This window comes from Tribolium castaneum, chromosome 2 (genome assembly GCF_031307605.1).
Source record: "Tribolium castaneum strain GA2 chromosome 2, icTriCast1.1, whole genome shotgun sequence".
Lineage (NCBI taxonomy): Eukaryota > Metazoa > Arthropoda > Insecta > Coleoptera > Tenebrionidae > Tribolium > Tribolium castaneum.
Window position 1 is genome coordinate 24,470,396 of NC_087395.1, and position 23,609 is coordinate 24,494,004.

General features: G+C 35.7%; 3 protein-coding genes across 3 annotated transcripts; all 3 read right to left on the bottom strand.

The window, feature by feature from the left end:
* Positions 1-34: 34 nt before the first annotated feature.
* Positions 35-6,998, bottom strand: LOC663826 (cilia- and flagella-associated protein 58). The gene is made up of 8 exons (XM_969860.4): positions 6,821-6,998; positions 6,401-6,765; positions 4,161-4,335; positions 3,804-4,118; positions 2,770-3,760; positions 2,448-2,730; positions 368-539; positions 35-324 (listed from the first exon to the last, which is right to left on the bottom strand). Exons 1-8 carry the CDS (start codon positions 6,935-6,937, stop codon positions 73-75), a joined length of 2,670 nt encoding a protein of 889 aa, XP_974953.1. The 5' UTR covers positions 6,938-6,998; the 3' UTR covers positions 35-72.
* A 1,822-nt stretch (positions 6,999-8,820) lies between these two features.
* Positions 8,821-12,952, bottom strand: LOC663837 (uncharacterized protein). Its single transcript, XM_969871.5, has 3 exons — positions 12,591-12,952; positions 12,099-12,377; positions 8,821-10,889 (listed from the first exon to the last, which is right to left on the bottom strand). Exons 1-3 carry the CDS (start codon positions 12,624-12,626, stop codon positions 9,132-9,134), a joined length of 2,073 nt encoding a protein of 690 aa, XP_974964.1. The 5' UTR covers positions 12,627-12,952; the 3' UTR covers positions 8,821-9,131.
* Positions 12,953-14,930: 1,978 nt separating this feature from the next.
* Positions 14,931-15,451, bottom strand: LOC107398699 (uncharacterized). The gene is made up of 2 exons (XM_015983804.2): positions 15,281-15,451; positions 14,931-15,230 (listed from the first exon to the last, which is right to left on the bottom strand). Exons 1-2 carry the CDS (start codon positions 15,327-15,329, stop codon positions 14,983-14,985), a joined length of 297 nt encoding a protein of 98 aa, XP_015839290.1. The 5' UTR covers positions 15,330-15,451; the 3' UTR covers positions 14,931-14,982.
* Positions 15,452-23,609: the final 8,158 nt, after the last annotated feature.

The following is a 23,609-nucleotide window of genomic DNA, read 5'->3' on the forward strand; positions in this document are numbered from 1 at the left end:
ACGCACCAGTTCACGAAAAATCAAACACCAAGGCTCGAAACTAACCCCGTTTATTGATTTAACTAAGTACAGTCAGTTGAAAGACGAGATACTTTGCACCGACATCCGGAACCCGCCACCGGTGTATTTCACTTGAGCGCCGTTTTGTTTTTGATATTGGTTCAGCTCTCGGCTAGAATCGTGTGCTAGTTTTTGTAACCTTTGCGATTTTTTTTCAGCGATGTATTTCTTTTTCAGGTCGTTTAGCTCGTCGGTGACCCTTTGCAAGTCCGATTTGTACTCCTTTGCCTGAAGCTCGGCCATGTTCAGCTCGGAGACCAAACACTGAAAAAATTGCTAAAACTTTGCAGGAATATGGGAGTGATACCTTCAGTTGGTCCCCGCGACTCTTCAAAGCCTTTTGGGTTTTTGTTAGTTCTTCCCGGAGTCCTGGTCCCGGTTGTTTGGCCAAGACTTGCTTCAGGTTTAGATACAATTTTTCAGCTTCTTTCAACTGGCGTTCTCTTTCGATGGCCTCCGACGATTGCTTAATCAAGCGTCTGGCAAATGTTTTATATTACTTTTCTTATATAATATTTTATGTTATTATTGTTATATAATTCTTGAAAGTAGTTTTCCTTTAGCTGTTACAGGGCCGGAGCAAGTAAGTGGACGCCGAGGGCCCTACCTTAAGAATAACTCATTGAAATAAAACGGTTTTGTATTTGTTGTTTTGCCTTTTATTTAAAGATCCCTTTACCCCTTTCACACAATATACAGTGAAGGTTTTATTTTGCCGAATATTAAAAAAAAACTGAATATATAGTACATTCATAAGAATTTTTTAAACGTGAACGTACAGCATTAAGTGTTAATGTGATGTTCAATAAATAAAATCCTCACTATATCTCAGAAACTGAATAAAGACTTGCATTTGATTTGTCAAAAAAAACCTATTTTTCAAAAGTATTTTTTGAAGAACATATCTCAAGAACTATCGTTCGTAAACAAAAAATAACAATAAATTCAAAATCTTTAATTAATTTTGCATCGAAAAACTGTTGTGTTCGTTTCATTCTCCACTTTGCCAAAAAGTATCTGCTATACGTTCAAAAGTGTTTATATTTGCCAAATGAAATTTCAAATAGTTGCTAAAATTTTGACTGATATCTTAAAACCTATCGTCCGGAGATAAAAGAAAAATAGATTCATACCTAACTTTAACAAAAAATTAAAAGGAGTGATCACTCTAACTCTACCTAGTTTTTTAAGAAACTAAACTTTGAGCGATGATATCTCAAAAACTGTTGGATATAGATAAAAAATAAGGCCAGTTTTGGAATCTTCAGACAATTTTCTATAAGAAAAACTTATCTCTGAGTTAGTTTGTTTCTCCAGTTTGGCAAAAAGAATTATTATTCAAAGGAGTTTTTACGAATTAAATATTAATCAGTTTAACCAAAGTTTGACTACCTAATATCTTGCTCGTAGACAAAAAAATAAAAAGAATTTCGGAATTCTTGAATAGTTTTGCGTACGAAAACTTATATAATGAATTATCTTATCACTTAAACTTAAACCAAAAAATTACAAGTACTCATTTCCTAATAAACCTACTAATATTACATCATGTGAAACTAAACTTTGACCGATATATCTCAAAAACTGTTGCACGTAGATTAAAAATGAGGATAGTTTCGGAATCCTCAGACAATTTTCTGCAAGAAAAACTTACTTTGAATTGATTTGATTCCCCAGTCTGCTAAAAAAATATAATTCAGAAGTATGTGTTATCTTTAAAATATTACCAAGTTCCTTAAACTTTGACTTAAAAATATTACCTCGTAGATAAAAAATAGAAACATTTTCAAAATCCTTGAATAATTTTGCAGATGAAAAACTGCATTATTCACTGTCTTATCTGTCTAACTTAATCTTTTATTCAATTAGTTTTCAGCAACCAAACTTTGATGATCGATATCTTAAAAACAACTAAAATTAGATAAAAAATAAAAACAGTTTCGAATCCTCAGACAATTTTGCGTAAGAAAAACTCACTTCTGACTTGGTTTAATTCCCTACTAAGAAAAATATGTTCAAAAGTGTTTTAATAAAATTTTAATAAGTTCTTTAAACTTTGGGACCTTTAGAAAAATCGCCCGTCGGCAAAAAATACAAACAGATTCATAATTTTGTACAAGACAAGCTGAATTGTCAATTATCTTATCTAACTTCAACAAAAAAAAATCAAAAACACTCATTTTTTTACAACTAATCTGTGTCTTGAGGAACCACACTTTAACGAATATCTCAAAAACAGTGAGATATACATGAAAATTGAACCCACTTCAAGAAAAGTTTTTTCTTGACAAATTAAATTTTAACGTTTGAATGACAAAAAAATAAATACTGATCTCGGCCCCCCTCACAATACCACAGCCCGGCCCTGCCCCGTTACGTGCACTTACTTTTGCAATATTTGAACTTTTTGTAAAACGTCGAGCAATTCCGGATCGGAACCTTCGAGTTTCCTCCATCTATGGATGTTCATCGGATTTTGCAATTCCTCCTCAAGGGCGCGACATTTCAAGCGCCACTTCATCAAATCACGCTCCAAATGGAACACCTCCTGCTTCAAATCGATCGAATTCTTGATATTCTTCGACAACAGACTGTGCTCCTGCCTCAGCCTCTTAATCTCAATCTTCAACAACCGAATATCCTCCAGTCTCTGCGCGTACTGCGACTCACCTAAACCCAAATAAAAAAACCTTCAAATCAAACACAAACCTCGCTGAAGCGTTGCCTGAAGAATTAGGATTTTCTCGTGCAAAAGCGCGATTTCGTCGTTGCGGCGCACCAGCTGCGACCCCAAAATATCCCGCTCGTTCATCAGCTGCTCCAAGTCTTTGGCCTGCTCCCGGATCAGCTTCTCATTGTCCATGATTTGTTTGTGCAGGCGTTTTTCTTCGGCGTCTTTTTCCGAAATGTTCTCTTTCAAAGTCTTGACTTGTTCGAACGCTTGGTTCAGCTCCACCTTCAAATTCTCCTTCTCCTTTTGCACTTTTCGCATGATGTTCTCTTCCTTGATGAGGAGTTGCTCTTTCGTGGTCACGTCTTCCTTCAATTGCTCGATCTGGTGGTTGGTGATCTTCAGTTTCTTCTTCAACTCGCCGCTTTCGGCGCTTGATTCTTGCAGCGACTTTTCGAGGGCGTTTCGCTCCGATCTGACCTGGTCGTAGAGGTTTTGCTGCATTCGGAGCCGATTTTCCGCCTCGCTTATGTTCTTCTTCAGGTCGTAGATTTCGGCTTTCTTCAGCTTGATTTCGTCCAAACTGTCTTCGATTTTCTTGGTCAAGTTTAGCTGTTCTTCAGCGAGACTGTTTTTTTGCCGTTCGAGAGTCACAATTTGCTTCGCCTGCTTGTTGGTCTCCACAATGAAGTTATCCAGTTCGGCTTCGAGTTTCTTCTTGCCTTGTTCCTGGATTTTGATCAGTTTGTGTTGGTCTTTGTTGACGGCTTCGTACCGGGCGACACTTTTGGCAATAATGTCCTTTTCTCGTGTCATGTTTTCGTTGATTCGTTTCGTGTTCTCATTCTGGCGCTTTAATTCGTCAATTTCTTTCTCGAACATTGCGATGCGTTGCCGCAGCTGGTTTCGGTCGCCGGTCATGTCGGCTTTTTCGCCCTCCAGCAAGTACATCCGTTTCTCGAAAATCTCCTTCTGTTTGCTGACTTTGGCGAAATCGGCGCGCAAATGCGCCAAATCGTCCTCCAAACTCTGGAAAAACACTAACACCGAGCTGACAACAGCCGAAACAAACCTTGATATCGGTCAGTTTCTTGTTGTAACTTTTCTGCAGCTGCTCCAGGGTGTGGTGTTTGGCGTTGAAATCCTCTTGCAACTTGGCGTATTTTGTCGAAATCGTTTCGTAATCCTTATTAACCTTCTCCCGAGCAACTTTTTCCTCCTTAATTTTTTCCTCGAGTTTTCCGATCGATTTCAAATGAGAGGAAATCACGGCGTTTAAATTCGACACGTGCGTGTCTCTGTCTTCGATTCGGAAGTTCAGCTCAGTTATGTCGCTCTCTAACTTGTCCCTGATCCGTTTAAATTTTTCCGTTTCGTTCACTTGGTCCTAAAACTGTTTTCAGACGCTTTCAAAATCTGATTAGAGTACCTCAAGTTGGCCCGCAAGCTCAGTTATCTTCATATCGCCCAAGGAAGTTTTGCGTTCGAGTTCGTTTTGATATTCCAAGGCGTTGTTCAGTTTTTGGCTCAAGTGGGACACTTCCCCCAATAGTTTTTCGTTTTCGCGCTCTAAACCCTCCTTGTGTTTGCTCAGTTGGCCCATTCTTCGTAATTTTTTTTTGATAAGTTGGTACAGTCACGCAAAATGAAAATGACGCTGCTTTAAAGCCCTGTCTTAAATCATCAAATATATCGTAAACCAAATCGACATGATTGTTGGTTTGAACAAATGATAAATAAAACAAAAAAAACTGTTTAAAAGCTTAAAAAAACGTAGGAATAACTTATTTTTCGACCAAGTTTTGTGATTTTACAGTTTATCTTTGGGAAATTTCGCTCAAAAAACATTAGTTTTATTATTATTGCACCTATTTTTGTATTTTTTCGAAAAAAAGAACATTGATTTTAATTTTTGAAAAAAAGCAATGATTACAATTATTTATTGGTCTCTAATTTTGTTGGTTATTCGGTTAGGTTTGGATAAAATTTTGCGACTATTAACATTTCTGGCTGAAAAACGTGTCATAAACACTCAAAAAAGCATAAATTATGTAATTTTTGATGTAGGTTTTTGGTTTGTTTCGGAGACATTTCTCATTTCAAAAACAGAACATGATTTTGGACCAAATGTTGTAGATTTTCAATTTATTTTGACGAAATTTCGCTCGAAAACGAGCAAAATCGAGAAAAACTAACCACATTTACCATTCATTTTGTGTCTGTTTTGAAAAGTCCTTAACCCAAAAAAAGATAAGAAAACATCATATTCGATGTAATTCAGTGGTTTTTCATTCAATTTTATGTAAATGTTTCGAAAAAAACTTAATTTTACCTCAACAAGACTAGGAGAAAACTAGAATAATACTCATGTTAGTATAACTGGATGATTTTTTGGTCTGACTAACAAAATTTTGTAAAATAATTGGGTTTCTGGCCGAAAAACGTGCCCAAAATAAGCAAAAATAATATAATTTTGGAGGTAAATTCGTGATTTTTAGTATCATATGGGGAAATCTCGGGAAAAAATTGAGATTTTAGTTCTAAAACGTGCTTAACTGTTAACTACTTAAAAAAATTAATCTCTAGTTGAAATAATCTAACTTACCTGCATTTTTTTTTTTTCAAAAACGTATTTAAAAATTTGAAAAATGCAGTACTTGCAAATTTTCGGTCTAATTTAATAGAGTTCTAGTTTGTTTTTAGTAAAATTTTCAAGATAATTCCTTTACTGGCTGTAACCGTATCAAAACATTCGAAAAAAAATGTATGTTTTATTTGCCTAAATTTCGTGATTTTTCACTCAGTTTCCCGCAAAGAATCAGTGAATATAACTTCAAAAAGTGTTTATTTTTTGAAAGATATATAAAAATAATACATTTTTCGACCTAACTTCATAATTTTTCGACTTATTTTTGAAGAGATTTCGTTCAAAAACGAGCTAAATCGACTGAAACAAATCAAATAATCTTCGGCATGATCTTAGAAAATAAAGAAAATTAGATCGCACCAAATTAGCTGAAATAAAACTTTTTTCAGCCAGTGTTAAGTGAATAACCATTCGAAATAGATAAAAATTTTCGGCCTATTTTAGTGATTTTACGGCTTACTCATAATTAAATTTTGCGAAATAATACATTTCTGACTGAAAAATAAGCAAAAACACTCGAAAAAAAACTAGAATTATGTGACTGTGAAGCTTATTCGGCCTTTTATAGCAAAATCTAAGTTTACCAACACTTTTTGACCAAACTTTGTTTTAAAACCTTTTTTTACAACAAATTTTTTATTCAAAAACGAGCAAAATAAGTTAAAGTAAATCAATTTTAATCTACTTTCGTGATTTTTCAGCTAAAGGGCTAAATAATAATAATAAATAAAAATAATAATAAATAATAATAATAATAAATAATAATAATAATAAATAATAATAATAATAATAATAATAATAATAATAATAATAATAATAATTTAATAATTATTTTAATAATTATTAATAATAATAATTTAATAATTTACTTTAATTTTGTATAATGAAAAGTTCATTTAAATTTAGGAAAAAAATCTTAAATAATTGAAAACTGGTTTACGACCTCTGATGATTTATGGACGTGTCATTTTCATTTTGTGTGCTTGTACCTACTAAAGATTTGACCTATCATTTGGACTTACTCCTCGGAGGTGTCCTCGCCCATCTTGTTCCTGAACTCGATCTCCGCGTTCAAGCTTTCGATTTGCTTGCGCAAATTATCGATGGCTTCTTGTGCGGCTTGTTCGCGCAAATGCGCAGCGTCTGCCAGTTTCCACGCATGTTCGATTTGCGTTTTCAAATCGGTGATTGTCCCTTTGTCCAAGTCTGCCAATTTGTTGGCCGTTTCAATGATTGTGTTCTTCTCGTCCATCTCTTTGGCGAGAGTGGTGGTTTTCGCCTCCAGTTCTTTGCACTTCTGGTAGGAGGTGTAGAAGTGTTCGAAGAGTTTGTGGAAGTCTTCGGCATAGTGTGAGGCTTCGGGGTGTTGCTCGATCTCGGCGACTGTCTAATGTGAAATGGTTTGTGTTTTTCCTGAAGGGGGGTTGGGGGATAAATGGTACCTTGTTGAAGTCGCGTTCCAGGATGGCGTAGGCATGCTCGGGGTTCGAGGGGTCGAGGTACTCCTCTTGGACATCGTCGCCAACGTCGTTTCCCTCGCTGAAGTCGCTCTCTTCCATCTTGAAGTTTGATGTTTTGAGATTGTCATGGTGACTTTATTGATCAAAAATCGAGGCATTTCGGAAGGTGTGAAGCTTACACGAAATGTTTTCGATCGTTCTTGTGCAGATTTTTTTATTTTAGATTATATATTTTTCACTTTTTTCGAGCTTTCTTGCTTTTACACTTTTTTCTTAATTTTGTTTTTTTTTGTACAAAACTGATTTTGTACCCCATTTCCAAGGTATCCTTTGATTATCCCTGGATTATACTCAAAATCTCGATAAATGTTTAAAATAATTTCCCGTGATTTCCTTTCGTTGTGGGCGTTTGATTTTTTTAATTTTTTTCATTGTTTTTCTGTTTGGTTTGAATAAAATTTTGCGAAGATTTCTGGCTAAAAAACGTGTTATAAACACTCGAAAAAGCATAATTTTGTAATTTTTGATACAATTTAGTAGTTTTTTGGTTTGTTTTAGAGACACATATCGCAAAAACAGAACATAATTTTCGACCAAATGTTTTCAACTTCTTTCTTTAATTTAATGATCGCTAATATTTGTACCGTCAAGTAATCAAATAAAACTAATTTACTACTTAGCTGTTATTGAATTTTAATTCAGAAACTCTCAGAATTCATTAAAAAAATTAAAAAAAATTGCAGATACTACACGGATCTGTTTATACGTTTCTGATATTGTTAAGTCGATCAATGGTATATTCGGTTAATTTTTTTTGGAAATACCTAATTAATTTAAAATTCAATAATAAATTTCCTACTTATTTTAATTACCTATTTTATTTTAGTTAATTTGTGTTGTGCGTGATAAGGAATTAATAAAAACTCCATTCATTTGATTTCACGATTATTATTTTTTTTTGGAAGTTTTTTTTAGACATCTCAAATAGGTTTTCAAAAGAGCTTTTATTATTTTTTGTACCACTTCAGTACATATTTATAAAATTTTAGATAAAATGCTTTTATTTAATTCTTTTTTTTTTAGACAATACTTACCTTTCAATACTTATTTACTCAAATTCTTTCTCTTTGGGTTTTTAATTTTCGACATTTTTTCGAAATATTCGTGATTTGAATTTTATTATTTAATTGAATGAGTTTTATTAGCCTCACATTTTTTATTTAATGATCGTTAAAAGGAGCTCCCTGCTGTTGTATTTTAATAATTAAGCTTAATTAATTTAATGTAAGTGGACAACTGGGACCAAATTTTAGGTTTCCCAAAATTAATATCTACATTATTTTATTGTGACTTTGTTTGCATTAATGTCATTTAAGTTTTGACTCAATTTTCTTCACTTCTTGAATAATCGAGAGATAATAAAAACGTCAATCAGTTGAAGATAATTTTACTAGAAACTTGGATAATCAGCTGAATTGTATTTACTTCGCTACTTCGTCAAAACAAACATTTCAGCTTTGAAATTATCACATGTACTCCTAATAACATAATTTGCTATTTTAAAGCAACGTTTTCTCTTTAATAAATTATCACAGTTATGTTCGAAACTCATTTTCCGAACTTAATCGAAGAAATTGTAACTGTTGTGACAGATCAAAATAATTCACAATGAAAATGATCTCATAGTCCGCAAAAAAAAACTCTAAACATTTCTTTCTTCAAAAAATTACCAATTTTTAATGGTTTTTAAGAAATTCAAAGCAATATTTTACAGTACTTGTAACTCTTGAAAATGCAAAATAAGAGTGATTTTTTATTTCAAATGTGCCTTGTAATTAAAATTTTTCATCTTTAAACGCTCAAAAAAAATCTTTCAAACTTATGAATTAATTTTTACCATCTTTTACTCACTTTGTATCCTTTTTGTTTTGTGAAATTTTTCGTCCACTTTTTGTGTACCCGGGAGTCAATAAAAGCCACAATCAGTTGAAAATAATTTTATTAGAGACATGGATAATCCCCAAACCACAATATAAATAAAATGTACAATATTTATCACAAAATATTTCAGTACAACAAATTAAAAATCTATTGAGACAAACATTTCTTTTAATTTTTGTACTTACTAAATAAAATAATCTCACATCATAAAAATCGCGCGGCATCCAACCCTCCATTAAAGAAAAAGAAAATTAAGTAAACCGTGTCGTCAAAACCACAAATGCGTCGATAAATCCTACAATTATATAAGGCAAAAAACCGTTCAAATTTCCTAAAATATTAAGTACCCTCCTCACATCGTAAACGGCGTCAGATTATAAATAAAACACTTATTGCAAACCCTCACGGGCTTATGGTGTCCAAACTTGGGCAAAGGAACACTATTCGACGAGCACCTCGCGCAGAAAACCTTCCCGCAATTCCTGCAATGGTGCCTCCGCTTAACCACCGTGAAATTCATCCCGCAGGACATGCACTTGGGCGCCTCCACGTCCGGGATCCAAATCGGCGGCCGCTCACTCGAACTGTTCGCCTGACTCGGCTCCTGCCTCGGATGGTTCGTATACTCCCCATCCTCCGACTCGGGATCCAGGTGGAAGTAGACGTTGGTGTCGAAAAGCGCCTCCTGGGCCAGGATGTTCGGGTCGACGGAGAATTCGTTGTTTTCGATCACGTCGTGCTCGGAGGGCCGGTACTCCAGCGACGCCTCCAAGGAGGTGGTGTCCACGGCCGCGTCCGAGGTGTTCATCAGGAAAACCGACTTGAGGATGTTCCGCAGGTCGCTGGCGAAGTTGGTTTGGAGCTGGTCGGCCACTCCAGCGATGCAGACGAAGAGTCGGTGGATGAGGTCTTCACTTGAGCGGTACTTCGAACGGACTTCGGCGATCTGAGCCGCTTGCATGGCCAGCGCGATCTCCTCATCGTCGTTGCTGTTGAACGAGGAGGTGTCCGAGCTCCCGACACTTGAAGCGTCATCTTCGACTTGTCGCTTCTTCCGCGGTAAAGTCGGTGGGAGTTTGCCTTTGCCTTTGATCCTGGGGGAGGTTTTCCGGCACTTGCAGCCCACACCGCATTGACAGTCGAGACTTGGTGACCGGTCAAGACTTGTGTTTTCGGTGCAAACGCCCGAATCGTTCGGTGACTCGTTTTCGGCCAAAATCGACGATAGCGTGGCCGCGGCCACCGAGATCACCTCCAGGGAGTCGTGATCCGGGGGCGAGTCCCCAGGCTGGGGCTCCACAACCGACGCCACCACGATATCATGAGCTATACTATTCGGGATCAAGTACCCCGAAGTCGAAGGCGTGTCCGTTTCAAGGGGATAAACAACGGGTTTATCCTTGTTAACGGACACCTCCCCCTTGGCCACAACCACGACCTCCTCGCGGTGCAAGTCACCGTAAAACTGGTCGATGAAATCGTACCGAAAATCACTATCACTGAACGACTTAACGTCACTAATCTGCTCGTTATCGCACAACAACTTCTCCAACATGAACAACTCGCGCTTGTTCAACGTCCACAACAGCTCGCGGATCTTGTGCAACAAAGTCCGAAACGGCCGAAACATATTGCTCATCTCCTCGATCGGTCTGTCCACGCACAAAGGTCCACTTGGAAAAATCAAAAGGCCACTTACGATCGCCAGTCGCGGAATAGTAAACATGAGCGCCGGGTCGCAATCGTCGACCATCTCCTGGCTCAGGAGCTTCATTTTAAGCGCGCGTTGCAACGTCTCGCTGAAGAGGACGCCGATCAGCTCCTGGAGCTCGTACTCTTGCATGGACTTGACCGGGACCATGGCGCTGACGTAGGCGAGCTCAAACTCGGCGAATAACTTATCGAAGATTTTTAAACTTTCGAGGAGCATTTCGGTGACGAGCTCGTTGCTGTCGAGCTTGATGGGGCCGTTGGGGGTGTTGTTGCGGAGGCAGGTGTCGCGCAGGAGGTTGCGCACCGTCTCCAAGCTCTTGGTGACGGCTTTGGCGAGGGGGCGCATGGCCGTGCTTTCGGCCTCTTTGTTCATTATGGACGAGCCGGCCGCCAAACACTGCAAGAAAGCGGTGCTGTTCAAGGCATGGCCTTTTATGGGCACTTCCGTGCGATTGTGTCACGAAAAATGCTCATTTGACGTCGTTGACTTACGGTTTTGGTATTTCAGGGTCGCTTTAAATACTTACTTTAATACGGTGATATCGCGCCGTTTTATAACTTCGTAAATGCTTGAGGTCAAGTTTTATCATTTGTTTTATGAAAATCGGGCGGAAAATTAATTACGAGTAAAGTGTTAAAAATGGAAAATTTCGATAAGTGGGTGCTTATTTGTACAAATTATCGGGCTCATTAGACCTTGCTTGCGTCTGAGGTTGAATGAAGTTGACCAAAGTTGTTTATTTTTGTAATAAACTCATTTCAAAAAAAAATTCTTATTCATTAATGTTTGCTTTAATTTTGTGATATTTAGTAAAACAAAGACAGAAATGCCCAAACTGAATAACAAAAAACCTACTGCTTTCAAAATTCTTCGTTAGTAATAAATAAAGTAATTAGTATGTAGTTCAAGAAGACTTTCTCGAATTTATTCAATCGTAAATATGTATTCTGATAACTAAACATTATTGTTTTAGCAACTGGAAACAAGTTTAGATTTTTATTCCACTACCAAAGTTTTTTGTAGCAACAATTTTTTCAGATTTTTTATTATTGTTCCTAAATGTTATTTTACCGAGGAATGTTTAGGAAAATTTAGGTAAGGATTCAACAAGAAAGTTTTATTTAACGCAAGCATTATTTTTTTGTACATCTTACATTTTATTTTATTTTCTTTGTATTGCTTTAACCAATTTAATAAGTTAAGATTTCTGTCAAGAGACCATAGTTTCTTGCCCAATTTTTTTTAACTTTTCCTTCTTCCCTCTTGTTTTTTAGTGTTATTAATTGATTGTTTTCCTTGTGTTGCCGCTTAACAGTACAACAAACACAGATAAGAAAAATTCGTGTAACAACAAAACTTAGTCATACTCGTTACAAGTCGCAAGATAACGAAATTTAATTAAACCCGTCTAAAAATACAAATTATCGATAATTTCCCCATGCTTGGACCAGTTCAGAATCGCTGACATTTGCATAATTAAGGTCAAACACCGAAAAACATTATTATCGGTGAAAATATTTATTAAAATTATCACTGACGTTTGGCTTGTTGACGATAATGCGCAAATAACGGAAAATTTCGAAAACCAGCCAAAGGGCTCATTACCTCAGCCCCAAACCAGAGCTGTCCCGCCAAATTCTCCTGGAGCACATCCTCCGGGAACTTGACCCTGAAGTCCCTGTTGGCCCTCTCGTCGCCAATGAGCACATCCATGATGGCATTGGTGATCGTCAGCACCTTGTCCTGGCTCTGCCTCAGCTGGTTGACCAACGTGGTGCACCTCCCCGGGTCCTTGCGTCCATCAAAACTGTCCAACTCGTTGGCGATGATGTTCAAAGCTTCGTCGGCGAAGAAAAATTGCGCCAACAAAGATTTGTCATCCCGCTGGAAGAAAACAAAAGGCCTGACGTCACACATTGGGGAAACTTTTGATTTTGATCGGATGACGTCACGACGTAGAAAGCGAAACAAAACAACAACGCGTAATTGCACGATGCCTACTTAATCAGCGAAATTAATTCGTCGATTAGGAGGTAAAAAAGAAACTAGACCGTTGGGAAATTAGGTTGCGACATTGAATTCATTAACGGGGCTCACCTTTGGTCTGTAGAACCACTTCCGCAACGACTCCATCCTCAGGCTTCCTGCATCGTCCACAAGCTGCTTCCGACGAATTATAGGCAACTTTTGCGGAAATTAGAGCACGGTTTCAAGAGAAACCATGTTGATCATCACTATTTGCACTAAATAATGGGCTTTTACGACACGGAGACAAGGCTGCTTTTGGCGTCATGGCGCTTGGAGAACGATAAAATATTATCCAAGTTATTGCTCTGGAGTTTAGAACTACGGTTTTATCAACTTTTGAGGCGATTAGCACGTTTCAAGACAACAAAACGTCTGGAATGATTCACACGACATACTGATTTTGACAGGTGTGCACGTAGTGCTGACACCTACATAAATCCAATTACAGGTTTCTGTAACCCACTAGACGAATAACTATAAAATTTCAAGCCCCATTTCTGGAAACTTGCGTAAAGAGGGCACAAAATAACAATTTTTGAAAATTAGTGTCCCTTTATAATTAATTTACCTCAATTATTTAAGTTTTTACAAATTTTAGCAAGTTTTTGGTTGGGGTTGGTTGGTACCATTGTCACTTTTTCGCGCCCTTACATGTCTAGACAGTTCACTGACCCGCCGTGTCGGCTGTTTTTCCCCTAAAAAGTGTGTTTTTGTTTAAATCATTGTCGTAATGCTCGTAATTAAAACCTAGTGGTGTAACAAAGTGGTGTATGTGCTAAAAAACTACTTGGTTCAAGTGGTTCTAAAAGGGCTTTAAAGAAAACACAGTTGTGGCTTTTTCTGGAACTGGAGGCTGCAAGGTAAGCCTCTTAATAGTAGATTATGGTGCTAGAATTAAAAGTGCTACTTTATGTGGCACAGCTGAACAGTTATTTATTATTTCATATAATTTAGGCACATAAAGTCACTTACTCCGAATTACAGATAATATTTTATCCGCAAACGTAATAGTTTGTAATTATTTTACTATTGCATTAGTGTTATTAGTAATTTTACATAAATAGTTATCAAACGCACGCTTAATTTTTCAAAAACTGCAATTTACAAAAAATTATAGTATTATGCAACCAATTATGCTGGACCCTATTGTTGGTTGCAGAGTTATATAACTTGTAATCAGGGATGGTACAGTCAAAGTTAAAATGACGCTTTAATAAACTATCCCCTGCCACTTACCCTACTTTAGTGAATCGTTTTACTTTACGGAGATTCAGGAAAAATTATGTTAGATTTGTGTTAATTTTTATAAAACTCATTTTTTTTTGTATGAAATGACCTGGCCTTCTCGATGATTTAATTTAATTGTGATTTTCAAGGACTAGCATTTTGGGCCGCAAAACTTGCTAATTAAATTTAATTGCGTTATAAAAGTTGGCAATTAATAAATTTATGTATTTTTTGATAAAATTTCGCGAAAGTGTTAATTAGGTGTTATCTCCATTTCTAATTAATTTTCTACAACAATTTATGGTGTGAATAATACTGTCGGTAATTTATCGTTAGGAAGAGTTGATTTTGTTAATTAAGCTTGTGACTACGATGTGAAAAGAATAATTACAAGTGGAGAAATGTGATTAATTTGACGTTGAGCACAATCAAATCAAAACGTCGTCTTTTAATTAACAAAAATAAGGCAAGCAGCTGAAAGCGTCCGTTAAAAATTCAGAGAAATTAAATGAAACTTTCATAATATCTCCCGTAATAAATAACCGGCCATCCAAGAAAAAACATTAGTCCGTTTCTCGGAGATTATCGAGGGCATTTACAAGTAATTTCGTAGGTATTCCGCCCTATCTCCCTATTACTATTGATTACGGCACAGCAGGCTTAGACAGTCGTTGTTTTAAGTATTTTTTGTGTGTGTGCGACTGGCGACAGAAATTTGTCACGCGATAAAAGTCAGACGGAGAAATTAGTAGGTAAAAATTCCGAAAAAACAAAACGACAATCGGGGGATGAAATCGCAGACGGCTTGTCCACTTTATTCGCATGCCAGTTGATTGACTTCTAATGAACTTATGGTGGCCCCATAGGCGGGAGAGTAATTGCCTCTATTTACCCTCTACACTGCTAAAAACTAGCCGGCCGGGCAAAAACAAACGAAAATCACGTACGCCATCTTAACGACAATAAATTGGACGTACCGTTAGCGAAAAAGCGAGATTTGTGTTGAAACTCAACCGCAAGCTTCCGTTACGCAACCATTTTTTGCGCCTCCGAATTTTAACCAGATCGCATTGTCTAATATTCACCGAAATCAGCGCAATATCACCGGCCAATTATACGCCCCGATAATCCTCTGAATAAATAAATAGCTAAATAGATTAGTCAGCTAATGGAATAGGTTAATAGATTTAGAACAATCATTTTAATCACTCCACAATCACACTATTTCCAAATTTCATTCCCTGTAGCAGTCGATCTCGGCGGGTTGCTCCGGAACGTCGCTCAAAAGGTTGTACATGTCGGTGGCAACCCCAAAGGCGATGGTTCCAATCAGACTTCCAACCCCGATCATCAAGTGCATGTTGTACTTGCTCTGGCGGGCGTTGTTTTGGGTGTAATAGTCGCCTTCAGGACTCGGCAGGTCGTTCATAGTCACTTGGGGAAACTCGATTTTTTTCGCGTAGCTTTTCTGGTCGAGATGCACTAATTTGGGAACACACCGTATACTGAAAAATGGGTATTTTGCCACTTACCTGACTTCGTTTTGGGAAGTAGGCGACGCAACGTCTTGACGGTTTGCATTTTTGTAATTATTTTTAAATAATTATTGCAATTCGATTATTATTGGCAAAATTATTCGAGTTGTTTGACGGATGCGCCCGGTTGCTATGGTTACTTAAAGTAAGGGCAACTGTGACCATTTTTCAGAGTGCTAGTTTTGCCGGGAAGTTTATAAATTTATTTTATTGTAATTGATTTTTTGCTATTTTTAAATGAAAACTGTGAAAAACATGAAAATAAAAAAATAATTTGTTTTTAAACGGTATTAAAATGCCAGATGTGTTAAAGTTTATATTTACTGCCTCTATTTTATTAATCAAAAATATAATTCAAGACATGGTTTCTTCGATGGTATGCATTTTTTTAAATACTAATAAAGAACGAAAATAAAATATCGTCTGTCATTTAGAAAACGTAAACAAGGTTCACTACTTCCGTAATTTTTCAATACTAGTCGAATACATTTTTTTATCATTCTTAGACTAAGAGGATTTTAGTACAATGTGTGTTAAAATGATTTTCATCTAGCCGTCTGTGAATTTTTCATGTAAAATCAGAAAATACCGCTTTATAGAACTAATGACAGGCATTTATACATCGAATTTTACTATTCTTTATTTATAATTCTGATAATAAAAGTGTTTTCTAGCACAGTGTAACATTTTAACGGAATTTTTAAAAGAAATTAATTAATTTTACGACTAACAGATCTAAATTTTATTGACAGAGGGTTCAATTGAGTAGAGCGGCACAATTTTTTTTACATGTACACCCAATTTTAAAGTTAACTAAACTAGATGAGAATCATTTAATAACACATTGTACAAAATCTACAAGCTGTCTATAAATGAATGTAGGATCGTAGTAGGTTTTATTTATTCACAGAAGATTCAATTGAACAGAGCGGCACATGTTTTTTACATGTGAACCAAATGCAAAGTTGACTAGATGAAAACCATTTAATAACACATTGTAGATGTTGCATTAAAATCACTTTTTGCAAAGTCAAGTTATGTCTTAAAGAAAGTTTAATTTTTATTGTGTCCCTCAAAATGAATAAATTTTCTTGATTAAAAAGTATGTATTTATGGACTTTTACATTCTTTTTTATTTTATTTTTTTTAAAGTACCAATTTTACATGTCAAACTCCTACTGACTGCGCCAATTAAGATTCTATAGAAAATTTATCAGAAAATATTGGCCTAACATGTTGCAACTTTGATAGAAACGTAGTTTTTCCAATAAAACTCGAAAGTCGGACGAGATGTGACGAGGTTTATGATTTTTTTCTCCAAAAGCACTTGTGGTGGATTAATCTGGTGGGTTCGTAACAGCGTAGTCTTTATGAGCCCCTGTCCCCGGTGTGGTGCAAATCGAATTATCGCCCCCCGTAAAGACTCACAATATGTGTGTGTGCTCTTCTCTTTATGTCGTTATTGTCCTCGTGCTATCAGATCGAGGTCTCGTGTCTGCTACCCCTCATCTCAAAGTGACTAACAAGTCGATTATTTATTATTTATCATTCGATTCTTCGGTAATTATTTTGAAAGCTTTGTTCCTTCTCCTCTCACTGTAGTTAATTTATCGGGTCGGTGTTTGCGTTTCGCATCGCGTGCCTCCTCCGTGGCATAATTCCGTTTTCTTCCTGATGTCGTATTCTGGAAATATTGTGTGGTGGGTTCTCCCTGTTGTTTTACTGCCGTTTTTATTACCGTCCGCTCTTGATATCCGTAATTATGATGTTTTGTTTCTCGGAATCCGCCTCGCTCGCAATTAATATTAATTAGATTAGATCAGATAGAGGAAAAGAGGAGAGAAAAGGCCGCTGTTGAAAAATGTATCGGCGCTCGGATTGGCTTTTTTATAGGGCCATTGCCGAGCTCTTATTTGTAAAGCGGAGTTGCTTTTAACGGCGCACTCCAATTAAGTTAGCCGGATTTTTCCGGTGTGTGTAGCTTTTCCGGTCAAGCCGAGTGACTTATTAGACGGGAGATCGGTGTGGACAAGCGATTACGGCGCCGATCAACGCTTTTCTGCCCGGATTAAGTTCGCTGTCTGTCGCTCGCTAGACTTTTTGATTTCGGCCAGATGGGACACGGGAATCGTTAATGTAATAGGGATGAATGCGGGGTCTCTGGAGATGCACACGCTTAATTGATCCCTGATGACGGCAGGGACGGTGCGAAACGTCGACAACGACCCCACACACCCACGAGTATTTAGTTACAAAGTGTCTCTCGAGCGATTCGATCGATTTACATTACGATTGCAATGGAACGATTGAGCCGCCACTGTCAACAACAGGGATTGGGAATTGGGGCCTTATTTGGGCCCACGATTAGCCTGCGAAAACTTCTTCAGGACAGTTATTTACTAAGACACCGGAAAATTTGGAGAATCGGTTTAATTTTTTGACAAATCGTACTTTTTCATTAATTTTTTTAACGAAAAAGGAACCATTTGAAAAATAACGCCAGAAAATCTTCATTTTGTTTACTGAAAAGTTTAAAAAGAAGTAACAATTGTGCATTATTTATTCTTTTAGATTTTAGGCCAAAACACGAAATTATAATTAAATTGCTCGTGGATCACCCTGTATAGTTGATTTATTTAGAAAGCTTATATTAAAATATCGGCAAAAGCCGGTCAGTACTTGGGGCCCTGGTGGCCCAGTGGTATAAGCGCCACTTACGACGGGGGAGGTCGCGGGTTCGAACCCGGATCAGGGTAACAATTTTTCTATGAAAAAAAGTGTAGAAAAGGTAAGTGAAACAACACGTAAGCAAAAATAAGAGATTGAGAGAATACATAGACATATAAACGTAAAGCGGAGCATAAAACTGACAGAAATAAGAAAATAATGCGGCAAAAGGTAAAAGTACGTAAAGGCACCAAATTGTAAACGTAAGAGCACATCCTAATAAAGAGAAAATACTTTTTGTTTTGGGGGGAAAAAGAGATGAACGTAAAAGGGAAACATAACTTCAAACTTTAGCGTTGAATCCTTAGATAACTTTTTTCTTACATTATAAAAAAATTAAACGAAAATATTTAATTTATCTCTAAAAATTTAAAGTCAATTGAGTTTGTTTAGTAAAGTCCCGAAAAACATTATTAATAAAAATCATGGCCACTGCGAATCCGGTAGGATTTGCGCACGTCCACTATTTTTCACTAGAAAATACACAAATTTGGTGATTTTTGGAGAAATTATGTCCATTTTCGGTCAAAAACGTGCTGAAAGTCACAAAAAAGTTAAAAACAATTTTAAAATTGTAGAATCAACTTAAACACCTGGTATCTTTTGATGAAATCTGGTGAAAAATTAGAGAATTGAATTGAAAAAAAGTGGAAGAAAATGTTTTCTCGAGCTAATTCGCCGACATTTGAACTGAATGTATTTGCGTTTTAAGTGAATTATTGCAATTATACAGTTTGTAATGTTGATTTATTTAAAAAAATTGTGTTAAAATATCTGCAAAAGCCGGTTAATACTTGGGGCCCTGGTGGCTCAGTGGTATAAGCGCCACTTACGACGGGGGAGGTCGGGGTTCGAACCCGGATTAGGGTAACAATTTTTCTATGAAAAAAAAGTGTAGAAAAGGTAAGTGAAACAACTCGTAAGCAAAAATAAGAGATTGACAGACACATAGACGTATAAACATAAAACTGACAGAAATAAGAATATAATGCGGCAATAGGTTAAAGTACGTAAAGGCGCCAAATTGTAAACGTAAGAGCAAATACTAATAAAGGGAAAATACTTCTGTTTTGAGAGAAAAAGAGATGAACGTAAAGGTGAAACATATCTTCAAACTTTAGTTGAATCTTCAGATGATTTACGTCTTAAATTATAAAAAAAATTAAACGAAAATATTTAATTTATCTCTAAAAATTTAAAGTCAATTAAGTTTGTTTAGTAAAGTCCCGAAAAACATTGTTAATAAAAATCATGGCCACCGCGAATCCGGTAGAATTTGCACACGTTCACTATTTTTGACTAGAAAATACACAAATTTGGTGATTTTTGGAGAAATTATGTCTATTTTCGGTCAAAAACGTGCTGAAAGTCACAAAAAAGGTAAAAACAATTTTAAAATAATAGAATCAACACCTGGTATCTTTTGATGAAATCTGGTGAAAAATTAGAGAATTGAATTGAAAAAAAGTGGAAGAAAATGTTTTCTCGAGCTAATTCGCCGACTTTTGAACTGAATGTATTTGCGTTTTAGGTGAATTATTGCAATTATATAGTTTGTAATGTTGATTTATTTAAAAAAAATTGTGTTAAAATATCTGCAAAAGCCGGTCAGTACTTGGGGCCCCGGTGGCCCAGTGGTATAAGCGCCACTTACGACGGGGGAGGTCGGGGTTCGAACCCGGATCAGGGTAACAATTTTTCTATGAAAAAAAGTGTAGAAAAGGTAAGTGAAACAACACGTAAACAAAAATAAGAGATTGAGAGACACATAGACGTATAAACGTAAAACGGAGCATAAAACTGACAGAAATAAGAAAATAATGCGGCAAAAGGTTAAAGTACGTAAAGGCGCCAAATTGCAAACGTAAGAGCACATCTTAATAAAGGGAAAATACCTTTTGTTTTGAGAGAAAAAGAGATGAACGTAAAGGTGAAACATAACTTCAAACTTTAATTGAATCCTCAGATGATTTACTTCTTAAATTATAAAAAAAAAAATAAACGAAAATATTTAATTTATCTCTAAAAATTAAAAATCAATTGAGTTTGTTTAGTCAAGTCCCGAAAAACATTGTTAATAAAAATCATGGCCACCGCGAATCCAGTAGAATTTGCACACGTTCACTATTTTTGACCAGAAAATACACAAATTTGGTGATTTTTGGAGAAATTATGTCCAATTTCGGTCAAAAACGTGCTGAAAGTCACAAAGAAGGTAAAAGCGACGATTTTTTCACACTTATGCAGTCACCGATGAAAAATGTAAAATGCTCTTAGAATTTTTTTGGGTGCAAAAGATCTGAAAAATGGGCTTCTAGAAGTTTTTAGAATACCAAGCAATTTTGCTATTTTTTTTTTTGTCGAAATTTACGTAAAATTACGCCTTCACTGACCGTAGAATGATTCCTGGATTATAAATTTTGAAAGGAATAAGCTTGGTATCAGGAAAAGGTATATTCTTCAAATAGCTTCGTGTTGTGCTATAAAAGCGCAAGGGGTGGTCGCTAATACGAGTGTAATTTTGATTTTTTTATTATCGTGGGGCGGTCCGTGTGCGTTAGAACGTTAGAAAATTGCGAATGTGCCGTTTTCCCCCGTCATTCCGTCTAGACGCATTTCCGGTGTGTCCCACCTGTAATTTTTCTTCAGCCGCGTCCCAAAGTCATATCATAATTTTCGACATGCACAACTCAATCCAGTGTGTCTCTCCCGGTAAATAATAGTAATGAATGCGTAATGCTCGCTCCCATTACCAATTGAAGCAACACGGTTCGCGACAGGGCCGGAATGATGAAAATTTCATTAGGCAAGCGTGCCAATTATAACCGTTTCAAATATGTAGGGTGGCGTCCGGGAGCGGCCGAATTAAAATATCAAAATGCAATGATTTGAAATGGAACAGCGGGCGGGCGGCAGGCGCACTTCACACAGATCGGGCGATAACCACATATCGTTGGGGTAACAATTGGATTAGCCATTTAACGTCAAGTTTGAGTAATGGCCGGTAACCCGGCCCCCTACTGTACCGACCGAACTGCTGCTGATTAAAATGTAATCTAATATTGCTACACCGGAAAATATATACTGAACGCTAACTGAATATTTCCAAGCTTTGTTCGCCGATGCGATGGATATGTGAGGGGCGGTTGCGAGCTTCATATTGTTTGCCGAATTAAAATCTCATCGGAGTTGAGTTGGATGGGGGAAGCGTTATCGGCAATCAATTCACATAATTGGGTTTACTAGCAAAAAGCAAAAATTATACATGAGATATGGGCACCCCTTTAATTAGCCGCCGAAGACCACAGGAATCTCCTCAAATCGCGCACTGCGGTTGCGGTCTTGCCCAAATCACTTTCTAATAAATCTTATTTTTCTGATATTTGGGAAAAGTAATAGTTTTTTTGGGAAAAATATGCACAAGTGTTCACCCTTTACCTTCGTAAAGTACCTAATATCTATCATACAGGGTGACCGATTCAAAACAATCCACCCGAGTTTTTAATGTTTGGGTTTATTTTACTCAAAAACGCAAAGACAGCCTGTAGTTTATTTTTTTATGGAAAAGGGGCTAATTATGATCATCTTAAAATGTTCTAAAACCTTTTCACAATAAGTGGAAATTTTTTATTTGATGTTTTAAAAATTACGATTTATTTATTAATTAATTAAATACATGTTTGAAAGGGCTATGAAATTTTTAGTCTTTGAGAACCTTCTGGATATAGTAAAAACTGTAGACAATCGAGTCCAAACATAAAAAACTGGAGTGGACTGTTTTCAATGGGTCACCTTGTATGTAATTGACTCATCTATTATTGGTTGAAAAGGTGATAAATAAGAAATAATTCAAAATATATTTTTCAAACATTTAAAATTCGTGTTGGTAAGGTTTCTCTTTTTACGTATTTGTGAGGCATTTAGACATTTAGAAATAAAAAAATGTCTGGTATTACATAAGTTAAGAGTTTCTGTTGTGTCTTAATGAATTTGTTGTTAGATTTATATTTTCTAAAAGACAGTCGAGACCTCGGGAAAACTCGAACAGTTTTTTTATTTTCAGCTGAAAATAAAACACTTATTTATTTTTCTATGATAGATTAAGTTCCAATTTTTTATTTTTATTGAGTTTTTAATATTCGCTGCTGAGGGGCCGTTAAATTAAAAAATGTATACTTACAATTATAATTACATTTTCAAAAAAAATTACGAAAATTCCAGTACCTACGTAATTAAAAAAAATCACTAATATTTCAGAAAGTTTAATAATTCCTACTATAAGTTCAGGATAATTTCGAAATAATTCCTCCAATTCCAATTATTTCCGATAGTTCAAAAAAAAATTAACGTAACTTTTATTCTAAGTAATCTAAATGATTTTAGAAAGGATTTTAGTAATTCTCGAGAAATTTCAGTAATTTACAAATAATTATATAGTAATTTGCAAACAATTCTAGTAATTCCGAAAATTCTAAACAAAATTTTAATAATTCCAAGCTATTCCGAAAATTTTTAATTTTATAGTAAATATGGAAAGTAAATAAATATTTCGATAAAAAAATCACTAACTTTGAGACAAGCTTCTGCTCTGCTCTATTGAAACAAAGTAATATTTATTTCTCAATAAATAACAGTCTAGGGATATTTTACAGAAAATTAAACGTTTATTTTTTTACTAATTTTTAGACGAGTTTTTGTTTCACTCTATTGAAATTATTTAGAACGTTACAGGTTAATTTCAGAAATAAATTATATTTACAACTTATTATGAAATACAGTTGATGAACAACTGATTAAACTGACGTAAAAATGTTAAAATGGAAAAAATGGAAAATTTGTAGGTAATACTTGATATACTTGATATACTTATTTAAGGAAATTTTAAGATATGTTTGCCATAAAGTCAGGAAAAAAGAGTTAGGTTATTTCAAATCACGTGTTTCTTCTATGTTGAAAACTTTGATTACAATTTTTATAAAGCTTAGAAAAGTATTCTATAACCTTGATTCTAGTTTTTTTATTTACTTTTGGGAAACATACTCTGCTTTAGAAAAAATCTGAATTAATTATTAATTATTATTAATTAATATAAATTAATAGTAAAAAAATTGGAGGTTTTCGGTGATCTCCACTGAAACAATTTTTGATTATATTTTTTGTGTGTTATGTGTATATTTTATTTATAATCTTGATTTTGTCGAAAATGTAAACTTCGAATTGTTTTTTACAAAAACAGTTTGCAAAATATTCAAAAACCATAAACAGTGACACTAGTTTTTAAACCGCTTTGTTGAAATTTTGGTTAAGTTCATGATAAAATTACCTAGTAATTTAATTTTAATCACACATTTCGATTAATTTTAAATTTATTGCAATTTCTAAGGCGTCCGTAGTTGCAGAATGTTTAAATTACCGTTGGCTAATAATTTTAAGAGCACTGGCTTGACGAATTTTAATTTAATATTTCGCCAGCGGCGTTCGAAGAAAGTCTGACGTGCGATTACAAAACTCAATTAAAAAATTTCGAATTAAGCGATTAGGATTTGTCATCCGTTCCCACACAAGCAAGCCGTGTGGCAATTCCGCGAAGCCATCAAAT